At 34.9% G+C, this 15,127-nt stretch overlaps 1 protein-coding gene across 2 annotated transcripts in view; it reads right to left on the bottom strand.

The window, feature by feature from the left end:
- Window positions 1-15,127, bottom strand: part of LOC145268723 (SUN domain-containing ossification factor-like) — a 210,590-nt gene that overhangs the window by 100,753 nt on the left and 94,710 nt on the right. The window contains exons 2-3 of one of the 2 annotated variants that reach the window (XM_080124278.1): window positions 10,036-10,147; window positions 6,896-6,994 (exon numbers count right to left, since the gene is read on the bottom strand). In XM_080124278.1, the coding sequence (XP_079980404.1) occupies window positions 6,896-6,994; window positions 10,036-10,147 (211 nt within the window). The remainder of the gene's footprint in view (window positions 1-6,895; window positions 6,995-10,035; window positions 10,148-15,127) is intronic. The other variant, XM_080124279.1, reaches the window with a different exon arrangement.

The raw sequence follows: 15,127 nt of genomic DNA, 5'->3' as shown, positions 1-15,127 counted from the left end.
TTGAGGTTGATGGAACTTATAAGTGACTAGCGGGGGTGCCCAGCGTTGCCCAGGTGTTTGTAGGTGTGTGTTTAAAAAAAAATTTTTTAGTAGAGACGCACGCTCGAACCCGTGACACAAAAGAGGAAAAGAAAGTGAAAGAAAATGTGACATCTTATCGCTACGCTATGGCGCTACAAGGCCACAGGAAGTGAAAGTGTTCAAATTTAGAAATGTCAATCAAAAAGTTGACTTCCATAAATAAGTTAAGAATCATGCAGGCGCAGAAATGAACGTTGGCTGAAGGCCAGTTAAGCTTTCTGCTGTTTCATTTATTTGTTTCCCCACGATGTTGAGGAAACCAAGCTCTCCCGAAAAAGGGGAACTCTCAAATGAATAGCAATTGCCTGATATGAAGGGTTTTCCCCACATTGATCAAAGCTAATTGCTTACAAGATGTCCCTAGCAAGAAAACCAGGCAGCCTGTTTCGTTTTGATTAGTTTCGCTTTATTTATACGAAAAAGATGAACGAAAGGACGGAATAGAAAGAATTTTTTAAAAGTCGATCAAAATAAATATAGAGACGTCTGTTTGCAAATCGTAGATATTATAATCTAGGGAGTATATAAAAAGTTATTATAATCTAGGGAGTATATAAAAAGATATTATAATCTAGGGAGTATATAAAAAGATATTATAATCTAGGGAGTATATAAAGATATTATAATCTAGGGAGTATATAAAAAGATATTATAATCTAGGGAGTATATAAAAAGTTTTAAACAAATGTAACCTCGTTGAGAAGCCCAGTTGAAAAAAGTCTTTCTTGAACATACGCGCAGCTGTTTTGCCTTTTATATATATTCACTAGCATGGGTGCCCAGGTGTTTGGAGGTGCAAAATAAAAAAAAGTTTTGGTAGGTAGGTAGGCTCGAACCCGAAGCCTTGAGGCGAAGGTAGAAAAAAAGCGTGATAACATACCTCGATGCTATAAGTGCAGCAGGGTTGAAATTAAACGATTAAAAACTTAAGTGACAGGTGTGTAAATTTAATGAGATCAAACATCACGCCATAGGAGAATGAAATCACGTACTAAGCTTTGGCTGCAAGCCAATTTCCCAAGATGTTGGGGAAAACCAACTCCCCATAAAAGGGAAGTGTCCAAATGAATAGCAATTGTCTGATATGAAGGGTTTCTACCGCATTGATCAAATCTGATTGCTTTTCTGGACCTCCTAGCACAAGTGCCAGGTATACACCTTTGTTACAGATTCAGTTTCGCTTTTATAAGTCAAACATGCGGACAGTAAGAAACGTCGCGAAAATAGCGTGTAAAAGTTGCTCAAATAAAAGATAGATGTGACCTCCTTTCGTAAATCGGAGATATTATAATCTAGGAAGTATATAAAAAGTTCTGGGAATTAGTGCCCCCTCCCCTCCAAAAGCCTTTGCTGGACATAAAAAAAAAATGCACACACTAACATTTTCGCTTTTATATTATAGATGACAGAAATACAAGGATAGTTTAATAACACCCGGGGGAGAGGGGAGTGCCAGTGAATGAGTGAATCGTTGAGAGCTCAAGTGGTTGAATGCCTTAGTGTTTATGGTTATAGATTTTCTTAGACTTCAAGTGAAGAGTCAATGAGAAGGGAGTTTCTTGTGTTGAAAATCTGAGTTCATGAAGCTATGGGCTGTTTAATCCAGCTGCAGTTACTGGTATGGTGTGATGGATTGTCTACATAGCAGACAAAGGTAAAGCGTCGGCGGTGATGATTATGGCTGTCAGAGTAGTCAGGGAGATAGCTGACTAATAGGAATTAAAGGGAAAAATTTTGCAAAATAATACGGATTACTTATCTTTTCTTGACCAGGGGTGTGTGAAGAAATTATAGAGTGATTATGTAAAAATGTATGTAGACATTTTTAAACATTGAGAGGAGGAGGAGTGATATATCATCTATCCTGGGTTATGCTGGCATGTTGGAAATTGTGATTATGCTGGTAGGTTGGTTAGTGCAAAAAGAGTTCAAGGGATTAAATACTGTAGGTAGGGTCAAAATTGGTTTGTGTGAAAAAAAAAAAAAAATTTTTTGGCTCGCATGTAAGTGCAGTTTAGCTTCTGATTTTGGATGAAACAAACATGTCGAGAGAGGCAGAATGGGTTGAAGAAAGAAACACAAGAAAGCTTGAGTCGACAATGAGATGGCGTTATGTTTTCGTCAGATGCTCTTTTCCAGCATTGACCAGAGATGAGAAGAATCACATCCCCAAAGAGAAGGCTAAGATGAGAAAAAAAATTTATGGTGATTTTATCGCAATACACACACACACACACTAGAGGTGACACAACCGCATACATAGACATACATGCATAGATACATAATAAGGCACAAGTATTAATAATATTAATAATGAAACTTTAGAACAAAAGACAAAATCCCCCTCCCGGAATGTTACACTACAGCCCAAACCTGGCATGATGATAGTTTCCCACTAAGGGATGGTTCACATAATTTTTAAAGGTTAAGATTAATGGCCAAAGTCATAGCATATATATATATATATATATATATATATATATATACATGAACAAATGATTAATAAAATATGTTAAAAGACATCTTGAAAAAGAGTTAAAAACATATTTAATCTTAAAAAAAGGAAGCACAAGATAAGTGGATAGTCCTTAATCCGCGGAGTTTCGAAGAAATACTCTCCTTCTCATCAGAGGGCAGGAATTAGCAAAATGCAGGATCGGATTTTGCATAGAAAAGTATTTAATGAAACTACAAGTAAGTCAAAGATCTTACTTGGTTAAAAAAAAGGGTGAGGTAAGGGGGATAGGAGGCAAACGAAAAATAATAAAAAGATTTCACATGAATGGATAGTCCGGTGAAGGGTAAAAATCCAAAAATGGTAAAATCATAAAACGGTTGAATTTAAAATTTCAATCCAATGGGTAAATTCCAAATGGTCCAAAATCATCCAAAAGGCAGAGTTCCTTTTAAGTTTACCATTTTGATTACCTTAGTAAACTTATTGTAACTTTTATTATATATATATATATATATATATATATATTTATTTTCCTACAGCTCACACCACTGAACCAAACCTGACATGACGATAGTCTCTGACCTAGTCACTAATTTTTTTTAAGGTCAAATGTTAAGGTCGAACTACCCGAGCGTACGGCTTAGTGCCACGCAAAACACTAGTGTATATATATATATATATATATATATATATGAAGATGCAAAAGGAATAAACTAAATATGTTAATCAATATTCTGTCTTTATTTCAAGAAGGAAATAAAATACCAGTAAAATATTTGAAAAATACTTGTTTGTAAAGTGAAAGGGATGTCTGTTATTTTTCTGTCAGCATTCAAAACATTGGAGATTTTTATAACAGTGTAGACATTTAAAAAGGTATGATGCAACTTTTGCCCATTCAAATGCTGGATGAGTAATTGAAATGAAATTAGTGTTTCTTTGTTTTTATTATTTATTTATTAATTATATATTATTTTCTGTAGAGTAAATAAGTTGAAATAATACCTATAAATAATGCCTATAAATAATGCATATAATAATTGAAATCAAGACAAAACGTTTGTTACCCTTTTCATCTTTCCAGCATGCTGAAATATTTCTATAATTTGCATCATATATATATATATATATATATATATGAAAATTCTAGAAATAATATTTCGATAGGTCGACTGGAAACAGTGCTGAGATAAGCAGAGAGAACATACAGCGCCTCTAATATCCAAATGGTCCCTCATCTCTGTGGTACTAACCAGGCTTAACGTTGCTTATCTTTGGTAATTTGACAAGAACTGGTATGTAAAATTTGGTTTGTCAATATATATATATATGATGCAAATTATATAAATAATATTTCAACAAACCAAATTTTACACACCAGTTCTTGTCAGATCACTGAAGTTAAGCGACGTTGAGCCTGGGGAACCATTTCAGAATTCTAGGTGATGTATGTGCTCTCTGCTTATCTCAGCATTGTTTCCAGTCGTCTTAAACCTCTACTTGCCACTGGTATTTAACAACATCAACTCAGGAGAGGTGTAGTTGGAGATTACGCAATTCTTGCCACAAAAAATTCCCCCACACAGGCATCCTTAGAGTGGGTATCCATAGTCTATCAAGACTGAAGGAAGCTAGCATACACATACACACACACACACATATTTTATATAGTCATCCACACACTGTACTGTTTCGCAGCTCATCAGTGCGGCTAGACAAGCAACTATCTCAAGCCAGGATCGAAACCCGACCGCCCAAACGACATTCCGCTATTTGGCTGCTGCTTTGCGGGCAGTTAATTAACAATGTCCAAATACCTAAGCTCAATTTGTTTACACAAAGAGCATCGCTTAATATGCTAATGGTAATTTGTATATCACTTTCCAATATGCTCAACCTATATATATATATATATATATATATATATATATATATAGAGAGAGAGAGAGAGAGAGAGAGATAGATAGAGGGTAATCTAAACTAATGATCATTAGGAATTTTGCACTATATATTTTTAAAAAATAGGGTAACAAATCAATTTTTAGAAGGGTGATCAATGTTCAATTTTCTATGGGAGTTTAATGCAAAAAAGATTCCATTACGATTGTTTTATGTAAGTTTATGCAAAATAATCACGTTTACATACATCATTGTATAATTTTGGGTGACGGAAATCATTTCATGTTAAAAGTATAGAGACCCCCCCCCCCATTCTTTTGTATAATCTGAGAATTTGTCGGCCTTATCTTTTTCAATTTTTTATTTTCATGAAAAAGGCATAAACCTACTTTAATCAGAGTTATCCCGAAAAATCCGTTCAGACAAAAATTTACTTTCACCATGACTAATGTTTGTGCAAAATATTTTTAAAAATCCAAGGTATTGTTATTGAGAAAAGTGTGAACAAATGAACAGATGAACGGGAGTGAATTACTAGGTCCAATCCTTCCTTTGTCGGAGGACCAAAAAGCCAAACAGCGACTACCCATATTATGAGATATGTTGCAATTTCTGCTTAAGTTATACCTAGTGAAATTTTACTTTTTTCTTTATGGAAGTCACTCCAGACAAGGTATGAAGCCACTTGATGGAAGGAGGTAAATAGGATGAAAGATGATTACTACAAAGACAAGTAACCATTGAGCTTAATCTCAAAAGGACGAAGGCTATAAGTAAGGAAGAAAAAAAAAAATCAGCAGGATCACAGTTCCCAAGCAGTTATTGCAAAGAAGCTACAGGAATAGGAAGCTGTATTACAATGAGGTATCAAAACACGAAGACCACTAGTCAGACGAGCTGGAACAAAGGAAGCAGTGAATAATTCAAACAATTCTGCAGAACACATGCCATAATAAGATTTATAAAAAAGACTGAGACTAGCAAGATCACGTCTGTGAAAGAGATGTTGCAGAGAAGAAGAAATAATTTTTTTAGAGCAAAGCAAGATATTTTATGTGCTACATGGCTGGTGTTCATTTAATATTTTATCATTTTTTATTAAAAAAATTTTTCTTTTTAAAAGTAGTTACTGATAACCAGACTAAGCAGCAGATGATGTTGGGTGACATGGTACCAGTAACAATGGTAAAGCACACAATACGCAAATACAAATAGACATTGAGGTTGTAATCATTAATAGATAGTGAGGACATAGTTACAATAGTAATGGGACGATTCCAATATATTTTCCCGATTCTGATACAATTACCAATTCCGATTTTTTAAAAAATTTCTAAATATGGAGTTATTTTTGTGTGTGTGGGAGATCAGATTCCCACAAAATGCCATATAATGGGCATATCATCATCATCAATCAGCATCATCATCAATCAGCATCATCATCATCATCATCAAGTGGTACAGGCATTGACGCTATGGCTCTCCATCCATTTCTCTCCCTCGAGGCATTCATGAATTCATTGTTGCTCATCCTTAATGAGTGAGGCGTTCCGATTCAAAACCCTATTCACACTGTTTCTCGAATAAGAGTCCAATGTATTGCCATAGCTTTCTTTGCAGTTGTAAAGACAGTAGGTTGCAGTTTCTTTCTGTCCGAGCAGTCCCATACTGGGTGATTGTCCTGACCATTGTATCCAGAGGTATCTTCTGCTCAGCACAACGAAATACGAAACCATGAACAGAATTATTTCTGTTTGCTTCCGTATTACATCAGTCACCTGTTTTCCGTGAATTAACGTTACCCTGATCGGGGAGCTAAGCGAGTTCTTGACGATGCCCAAGGATTTCTCACGGTCTTACTTTTCCTTTGATAGTACTGCTACCCATAATGTACATATATTTTTGCAAATAAAAAAAAAAAAAAAAATCAAAACAGATAAAAAAAAATAAAAAATTAAAAAAAATGAATAAAAAAATGAATAAAATATAGGTGTGACTTATAGATTTTAGTCTTATTGGTAGTTTAAAAATCAATGAGTATTTAACATTCCATCATTAATACAAGCGGTGGAAAATTATTTTTTTTTTAAACGAAAAATAAAGCAATAAATGACAATAAAAAGAACCTTTTTTGGCGATCAGAAAATAGGCATAAGTTTGATTTCAATGCCCCAAAAAGTTGAAACTTTTTATTAATTCCTGATTTCGATTAATCATCCGAATACCAAAGGGACAAAACTATAAAAAGCAACGATAAGAAAACAGCGACAACGATATTGAAAATGTGTACAACATTGAGCTTTTTGTGAAAGTACTGCTAGACTTCAAAATGGGCAGATGCATTGTTGTGCGTAGCCGTAAATCAAAACGGAGTTGCATGCTGTTGAGGGATGGTTTGCAGGTACAGCTGGATGATGCAAGCAGAAGCAATACGGATTTCTAGAATTATTCACCAACCTCAGAGTCATCGCCGTCATTGTTGTTGTCATTCTGCAGAACTTCCCGGATCGGCTCTACAGCCGACAGATTATCCTCAGAGACCAATTCCGCTGTTGACTGAAAAATAGAAAAGATTCGGTCCATTCACAAAGGGGCCATTTTGAAGCATGTGGAATATAGATGACGCTTGGTGACCAAACTAACAAATGGATAACAGATGAAATGCTGATCACAGGCGAAGGAGAAGGATGGCTGAAATATATAGATATATTTATATATATACACTAGAAGATATACCCGGCGTTGCCCGGGTGTTTGGAGGTGCGTGTGTGTGTGTGTGGGGGGGATAGATAAAAACAACCCTGTTTAAAAAAAAAAAAAAAAAAAGAAAAAAAGTTGGTCGTGTGTTTGAAGGTGTAAAAAAAAAAAAAAATAGTTTTAGTAGAAAGGTAGGCTTGAACCCCGAACCTTTGACGCGGAGGTGGAAAGGAAATGGAAATAAAAACCTGCGACCTAACCATCTCGACCACGGGAATAGATGAATTGATAAGTGTGTTAAGTTGACGTTTATAAAGCGAAATTAACAAGTGCGAGAACATTAAGTCGCATGATGTTTGACCTAGTTTTGCGCTGGAAGCCAGTTTTTCCCGCTATGTGGCAATCAAAGAATACCTCGAAAATAGCTTGTAAAAGTAAATTAAAGATAGCTGCGACCAGAGTTCCTTAGTTGTAGATATTATTATTTAGACAGAATATAAAAAGTTATAAGGAGCAAGCCAACAGAGAATCACGGCGAAAAAAGCCTTTAATAGATATACACAAAAGGCGGACACACATTTTCGCTTATATATATATATATATATATATATATATACAGAGAGAGAGAGAGAGAGAGAGAGGTACCCGGTGTAGCCCGGGTGTTTGTAGGTGTGCGTGTTGGGGGGGGGGTGATCAAAACAACCCTGTTTAAAAAAAAAACGTTGGCCGGGTGTTTTGGAGGTGTAAAAGAAAAAAAAAAAAAAAAAGTTTTAGTAGGAAAGTAGGCTTGAACCTTGAACCTTTGACGTGGAGATGGAAACTAAATGGAAAAAATCCCTGGGGCCTAGCCATCTCGGCCACGAGAGAAGAGGAATGAAAAACCTCTTAATTCAACGTTGTTAAAATGAAATTAACAGGTGCGAAAACCTTAAGTTGCGTGATGTTTGATCTTGAAACATGACGCGGCTGCAAGCCAGTTTTCGCTTGTTTTATACTGAAAACGAAAGTTACACGGGACGCTCTAAAAATCTGGAAAAAATAGCATGTGAAAGTCGGGCAAATTAAATAGACAGACGATCCTCGTTCGTAACTAATAGTTATTATCATTTAGACGCGATATAAAAAGTTTTAAGGAATGAGCCGACCGGAAAGTCCAGCAAAAAAAGTCTTTTACAGACATACACAAAAAGGGAACATCCATACATACACATTTTCGCTTTTATATATATAGATTACAAAAGATCAGAACAATATTGGTACTGTCAGTTTCAAATCCAAACAAAGAGAACCTATAATTGATCTCTTTAACCAGACTCTTCAGCGTCTATTTACGTCTGCCAGAATTGAAACTAACACATCCAATGTTTTTCTTATCTTCTGTAATACAGATACAAATTACATAGAAAATTGCGAGCATGAAAAGTAATATGGTTAAGATTAAACTTAGAAAAGTAAAAAAACTAGTTATTAAAACTGGGAAAGAAAAAAAGATCTAGGAAAAAATATAAATTTATAACTTAAAATATTACAGCATTTAGAATTAAAAAAAAAAAATTCAATTTAATATATAAGTCCAATAAATTTATTTTTTTTTTTTTTACATGGTCTTCCTGTTTGGTTTTACCAGTTGCACAATTTAGCAGGTTTTGCATTTACTTTTGGAGATATATAATATTTTGTACCGTACTGCAATACTTCTACTTCATCAAGATATTTTGGTCCATCAGATCACTGCAAATCCTGTCTGGACAGCAGTTTTCGTTTTAGTTGTGATGTCACACAGGATTAATGAAAATTCTGTCTTTGAGTAAGATCACTGAATTACAATCGGATTGTTATGCGATATAATACGAAAGTTATCCAGTTCCTGAATCAAATGGAATTTGGCAATTGGATTAGTCTGGGATTGATCTGCAAAAAAAATCAGGTCGAAATCAAAAAGCAGCAGCCCATGCTACTATAGCTCTTTATAGCTTTTTCCTGTTTTTCCTTTGATCCTCTTTCCATAAAGGCAATATTCTTTTAAAAAATTTCTTCTCTTTATAATATGTCTTTACTCCCCTCTTCTGATGAGAAGCATTTGGCTTCAAAATGCCATGGCCTAAAGATGTTTCCCTATCCTTAAATATTGTATTCCCTTTTGAACTGATAGCATAATAAAATTCATTGTAATTTTTATTTTTTAACTTATTCTATAAATCTGGTCGAGTGTATATGTGAGAATATTTATCATACAAGTGAATGTTAAATGTAAAAAATAATATACATGAAAAGTATTTATAAAATGCTTGCTAAATAGGTGTGGGAAGCTGGTATATGGATGTGCAGAATAGATTTCCACATAGGGGTCAAGGAGTCAAAGATATCAAGGGAGTCTGAGTTGGAGACACCATCCTAGGAATTCTAGGATGGAGAGTCAGATTTTTACCATCCGACTCCGCAACCCTGGTTACGATGGGGAATACAATGTTTTTCTAGCCTCTGGTTACAGTATTTTCCCTGCCTTACGGTGTTATTTGATTATATACATGTGTATTATATACTGTACTGTATTTTGTTACTAATTTTTAATGCCGTATCCCAGGATTCTACTGTGTGTGTGTAAATCTTATTCCTGTCTGTTTGATTTTGTTTGTTCACAAATTGATTTTAATGTGGAAAGCATACTTTTATTTCTGCGTGATTTCCATATATATTATTTATTCAAAAAGGTATCCACATTTGAGAAGTTATATTTTATTTTTTTCAACTTTTTTCTTTTTTGCTGGAACTTTTGATATGAGGATATATGGGAGTGTAAGAGCTTTCAGCCACAGTAATTCTTTTGCAATAACTTGGTTCTGCTATACATAGCTCTCTGTTTAGTTTGGTCTGTAGACGCAAATGGTTGACCTACTTACTTTTTGATTGTTATCTTTAGATGAGGGTGCATTGGTGTCCGTTCCGTCCAGCTGCCTTGTACGAGCTGTGATCCCATCGTCAGCATCAATTCGTGGATAACATAAGGAACATCTGTAGGAAGAGAGGTAAAAGATATGAATGGATGAAGACGAGTTTTAATCTGGATACAATTTATGGCATTCTATTGATGAAGATTGAATGTAAAGATGGTTATTACTGAATTTGTGTACAGAAAAGGTGATGGAGTAGTTCATTGGGATGGAAAGGGCAGAGAGAGAGAGGGTGGGGAGGATGGAGATGGATAGGGAAAATATGGCCTGGAAGATGGGGAACAAACAAGGGATAGAAAGAACGATGGGAGGGGGGTGTAAAGGGACAAAAAATGGCGGGGAAGAAAAGGACTGGAGAAAGGTATGAGGGAGATAAAAAAGGGTGAAAAGGGAAAGGGACCGAGTGTGGGGAAAGGAACAGGGGAGCAAAATGGGCAGGGTGGGGGCAGAAAGCGACTGGTGGCGGTGGGGAAAAGGGACAAGACAGACAACCAAAAGGGACAAAATCGATATAAACTAGGAATAGTTGGAGGACTAATAGACAGGGAAGGATTGTCTTGAGAAAAAAAAAAGTAATCACAACCCTAACTGCTGCGAAATGACTCGGACTTTCAACCTCCTATATTAATTATTCAAATTCCGCATATATTCAGCCAGGAAGAAAAGAATTCCTATTATTCAGTAACAACAGATGGCATAATCAAATACCGGTTTGTTGCATATGTAATTTACTCTTCGGTAAATGGATGGCAATAATTCTTGAGTTCCTAGCTGGATGACATTCACAACAAAGCAAATATGGATGCAATTTTGAATAATTGAACATTTTTGGAATGGAATCGGTACAGACTGGCAAGAATGTCGACTGCAGCAGATGTGACAAATTAGCCAAAGTTCAGATCCAACATCTCGAAGGATAAAAAGACAAAAAACAAAATAGGAATTAAACGATTAAATTAGTTGTAATTTCAATACATTTTACATTATTCATACCCACACTATAATAATGACCAATTTGTATTCATTTGCATATATATATATATATATATGTATATATATATATATATATATATATATATATATATATGTATATGTATATATAATTATATATATATATATATTTGTGTGTGTGGAAGGGAGGGGTGAGATAAAAAAGGATGAAAAGGGAAAGAGACCGAGTGCGGGGAAAGGAACAGGGGGAGCAAAATGGGCAAAAGTATGGGGTGATTATTCGGATCTAAGGGAGACTATCTCCCATGGAAGAAAAATGACAAATTTAATCATCGCTGAAATTTAAAAATCGACATATCATGCACAAGCAGACCATTTCATTATATTACGTCTCGTTAGACTAGCACAGGTAAGTGATATCTATGATATCTTTATCTAAACATTGCCCACTAACATATCTATATATCTATAAAAGTGAACGTGTCTGTGTGTCTGTCTGTCTGTGTACATTTCCCTACGCAATAACTGTCAATTTTAAGTCTACAGACTCGAAATTTGATATACAGGGTACCGAGATTTGGGAAAATCTTTGTAATCTGTTTTTGGCCAGAAATTTCGCTGTTAAGGGGTCAAAGTTCAATGATTTAACCTTTGAGAACTTTACCAAACTCCTCCGACAATTTTGGGTCTAAACACTTGAAATTTTAGATATAGGTTCCTTGGACATGGATCTAACTTAATAACTTGATTTGAGCCCCAAACAATAAATATTAAGGGGTCATAATAGAGGTCAAAGTTAAAAAATAAAAAAGCGGTCAATTTTTTAATTTTTTTTTTTTGCTCAACATACACCTCCAAACATCCGGGCAACACCAGGCTGAAATGCTAGTTTAAGCTAAATTGAATGCAATTTTTTAAATTGACATGAACACTAGGATACTTCAGTTAAGTCAAAAGTGAACACATAAAATTATAAAGGAATAAATACCGAATAAAATGAGGTATAGGTTGTTTAAACAGTGACATTCAATTCCAATACACACATACATACAAACCAAGAAAATTTTATTATCCGAAATTAATAAATTAAAAATCATTTTTAATAAAATGTAATTTATGCACTTTTCAAATCCTTTATAGTTTCTTATTCTATAATAAAGACCAATGTGTGTGTATACACACTAGTGTTAGGACAATTAATCAGAAAAAAAATCAGAATTTTGGGGAGGAATAGGATAAATTGTGCCTATTTTCCGACTTCAAAAATGATTCTTGTATCGTTTTTATTTGATTTTGTTTAAAATCAAATCTTCCACTGATGGTAAATGATAAATATTTATTGATTTTAAACTACCAGTAAAACTAAAATCTATAGACCCCACAAGTGTAGTTTTACGTTTGAGAAAACATATGCCCATTTAGCATGTGTTTTTACGGTGATCATACAAAATTTAAAAGTTTAGAGGTTTATAAAAAAAAAAAAAATCGAAATCGGTAATTGTATTGGAATCGGCCCATCACTAATATACACACACATTTTAATTTATATTCAAATAAGCAACAAGCATGACAATGTTTCAGTCTGTAAGTTATAAATAACAAATGACCTCATCAGATGACAAATTATTTTCTGGTGAAAAGTTTTTATTTAATGAATATATATATATATATATATATATATATATATATATATATATATGAATATATATACACACACACACACTTTTTTTTTACTTTGAAGTTACCACTTATCAAGACTCAAAAGCCACTCGAGAATAAGGGTTAATGAATGTAAGGTGGTAGTTTAGTAATCCGTTAATAGTGTAAATTGGGTAGAATTTGATTATTTATGGGGACGGCTCAACAAGAACTTGTTTACATTGGATTTGAAGGCTACCATGTTGTAGCCAACTGAGAAGGAGGCCAACAGAACAGAGTTCCACAGAAGGGCAGTTCGGGGGAAGAAGCTTTGTTCATAGAATCTGAGTTTGGATAGATAGAGAGTGGGAAAAAAAAAGGTATCTAGTGTTTGTAGGTAGTTGAGTGTTTGTGAAAGTTTGGCAAGAGGGCACTATAGATTGAAGTTCAGTCGAGCATTTGCCAGGTAGCGAGAAAGAGGGGGATTGACAAGCAACCCGATGTTGCCCGGAGAAATAAGCTTGAAAGTTCAGATGAATTTCCTACATTTTTATTATGTTTTATTATTGCTGTTTATAGATCCGGGCAACTCCAATTAGCCTTACCAGTAAATAATTAATGGTAATAAAATGATAAAATGTATCTAGATTAAACATTTTGCTGCAGTTTCATTGTATCACTAATATATAATAATAAAAAAAAAAATGAAGAACTTACAATATCCATAAAAAATTCAAACACGAAATTATAATAAAGAAATAAAGAATAGATACACATCTTTCTGGTTGTGTTTATATCGTCCCAATTAACTTTCTTGCTTCAGGCAAGAACTGGCTGATGTAATCACCATATTGTCTTTGGGCACAAGTACTTTCAAATCCATGTGAGGGTTCGCCAATAGGAGACGTCTTCCTGATTCTACTTTCGCCTTTTCTCGTTCACATGCCCCTATTCCAGAATTCATAGCAGTGGGCCAACATCAGTGAACTTTCTTTTTTCTATCAAAACGGTCATTAACAATATATAGTATATAACTTGATAGCTAGATATTTAGAAATGAAAAAAGTAGTGATGGGACGATTCCAATAAATTTCCCGATTTTGATACAATTACCGATTCCATACTAAATTCCCGATTCTGATACAATAACTGATTACGATTCTTTATAAGTCTCTAAATATTTAACTATATAGCTGTATTTTTTCTGATTACCGTAAAAAACACACATGTTAAATGTGCAAATATTTTCCTAAACGTAAAAATATACTTGTGGGGGGAAACGATCTATTAATTTTAGCTTCATTGGTGGTTTAAAATCAATAAATGTTTATTTCATCATTATTATCAACAATGGAAGAATTTGCTTTAAACAAAATTAAATAAAAAAAGACAACTAAAAGAATCGTTTTTGCATCAGAAAAGCGGTACAAATTTTTCTGATTCCAATACCGATTCAGATACCCTCAAATATTCTGATTTTTCCGATTAAATCATACCAAACACTAGTAAAAAGTATTGGAATCGAGAATTCAGAACAGACTGGGAAAAAATATTGCAATCGTCCCACTACTAATCGTACATCTAAACAGTGTGATATAAACACGGGAGTGCCTCAGGGGTCTATCCTTGGACTTCTATTGTTCCTAATATTTATTAATGACCTCCCCGACAAAACTGCCTCTGAGATGGGTATATACACTACACTCTATAACAGGCATGACAGGAAAACAAATGAACACATATCTAAAGAAATGGCAAAAACACTAGAGGATGACCTCCAATCTGTAATGGAATGGGGACATAAATGGATGGTCACATTCAATGCTGCCAAGACTAAACTGGTTTCCTTCAATAATTACAAGAAACCTTCTCTGCCACCAATAGCAATGGCCAGGGACTCCCTGTCTGAGAGTACATCTTTCAAACTGCTTGGCCTTACGTTCACAGGAAACATGAGTTGGAACAATCATATTGAAAACATTGCCAGGGCTGCTGCGAAAAAGGTAGGCTCTCTCTACCGTGCTAAAAAACTACTGACACCATTCGCCCATGTATGGAGTATTGTTGTCACATTTGGGCTGGTGCATCTGCTACTAGTCTCTCGCTCCTAGACAAGGTTCAAAAGAGAGTCGCCAATCTGATAGACCCTGAACTGGCATCTAAGCTTCAGCCTCTGTTCCATCGACGAAACGTTGCATTGCATTGCATCCCTCTGTCTGTTCTACACGTATTTTAATGGTGAATGCTCTGACGAACTGCAGACACTTGTGCCCCCACGGCGTAGACACCCTCGACAAACCCGACAGGCAGCTAAATCCCACCCCCACACAGTAGAGATCCCTAGATGTAAAAGATCTTTCTACTCGTAGTTTCTTCCCCAGAACCGCTAGACTCTGGAATTCCATTCCAGGTTTCTGCTTCCCTAACTGTACTGACATGCAGAAGTTCAAGT

The sequence above is a fragment of the Euprymna scolopes genome, chromosome 44, assembly GCF_053919585.1.
Source record: "Euprymna scolopes isolate OS-2025 chromosome 44, ASM5391958v1, whole genome shotgun sequence".
NCBI lineage: Eukaryota > Metazoa > Mollusca > Cephalopoda > Sepiida > Sepiolidae > Euprymna > Euprymna scolopes.
The sequence above is the reverse complement of the archived record's forward strand: the minus strand, read 5'-3'. Positions and strand labels throughout refer to the sequence as shown.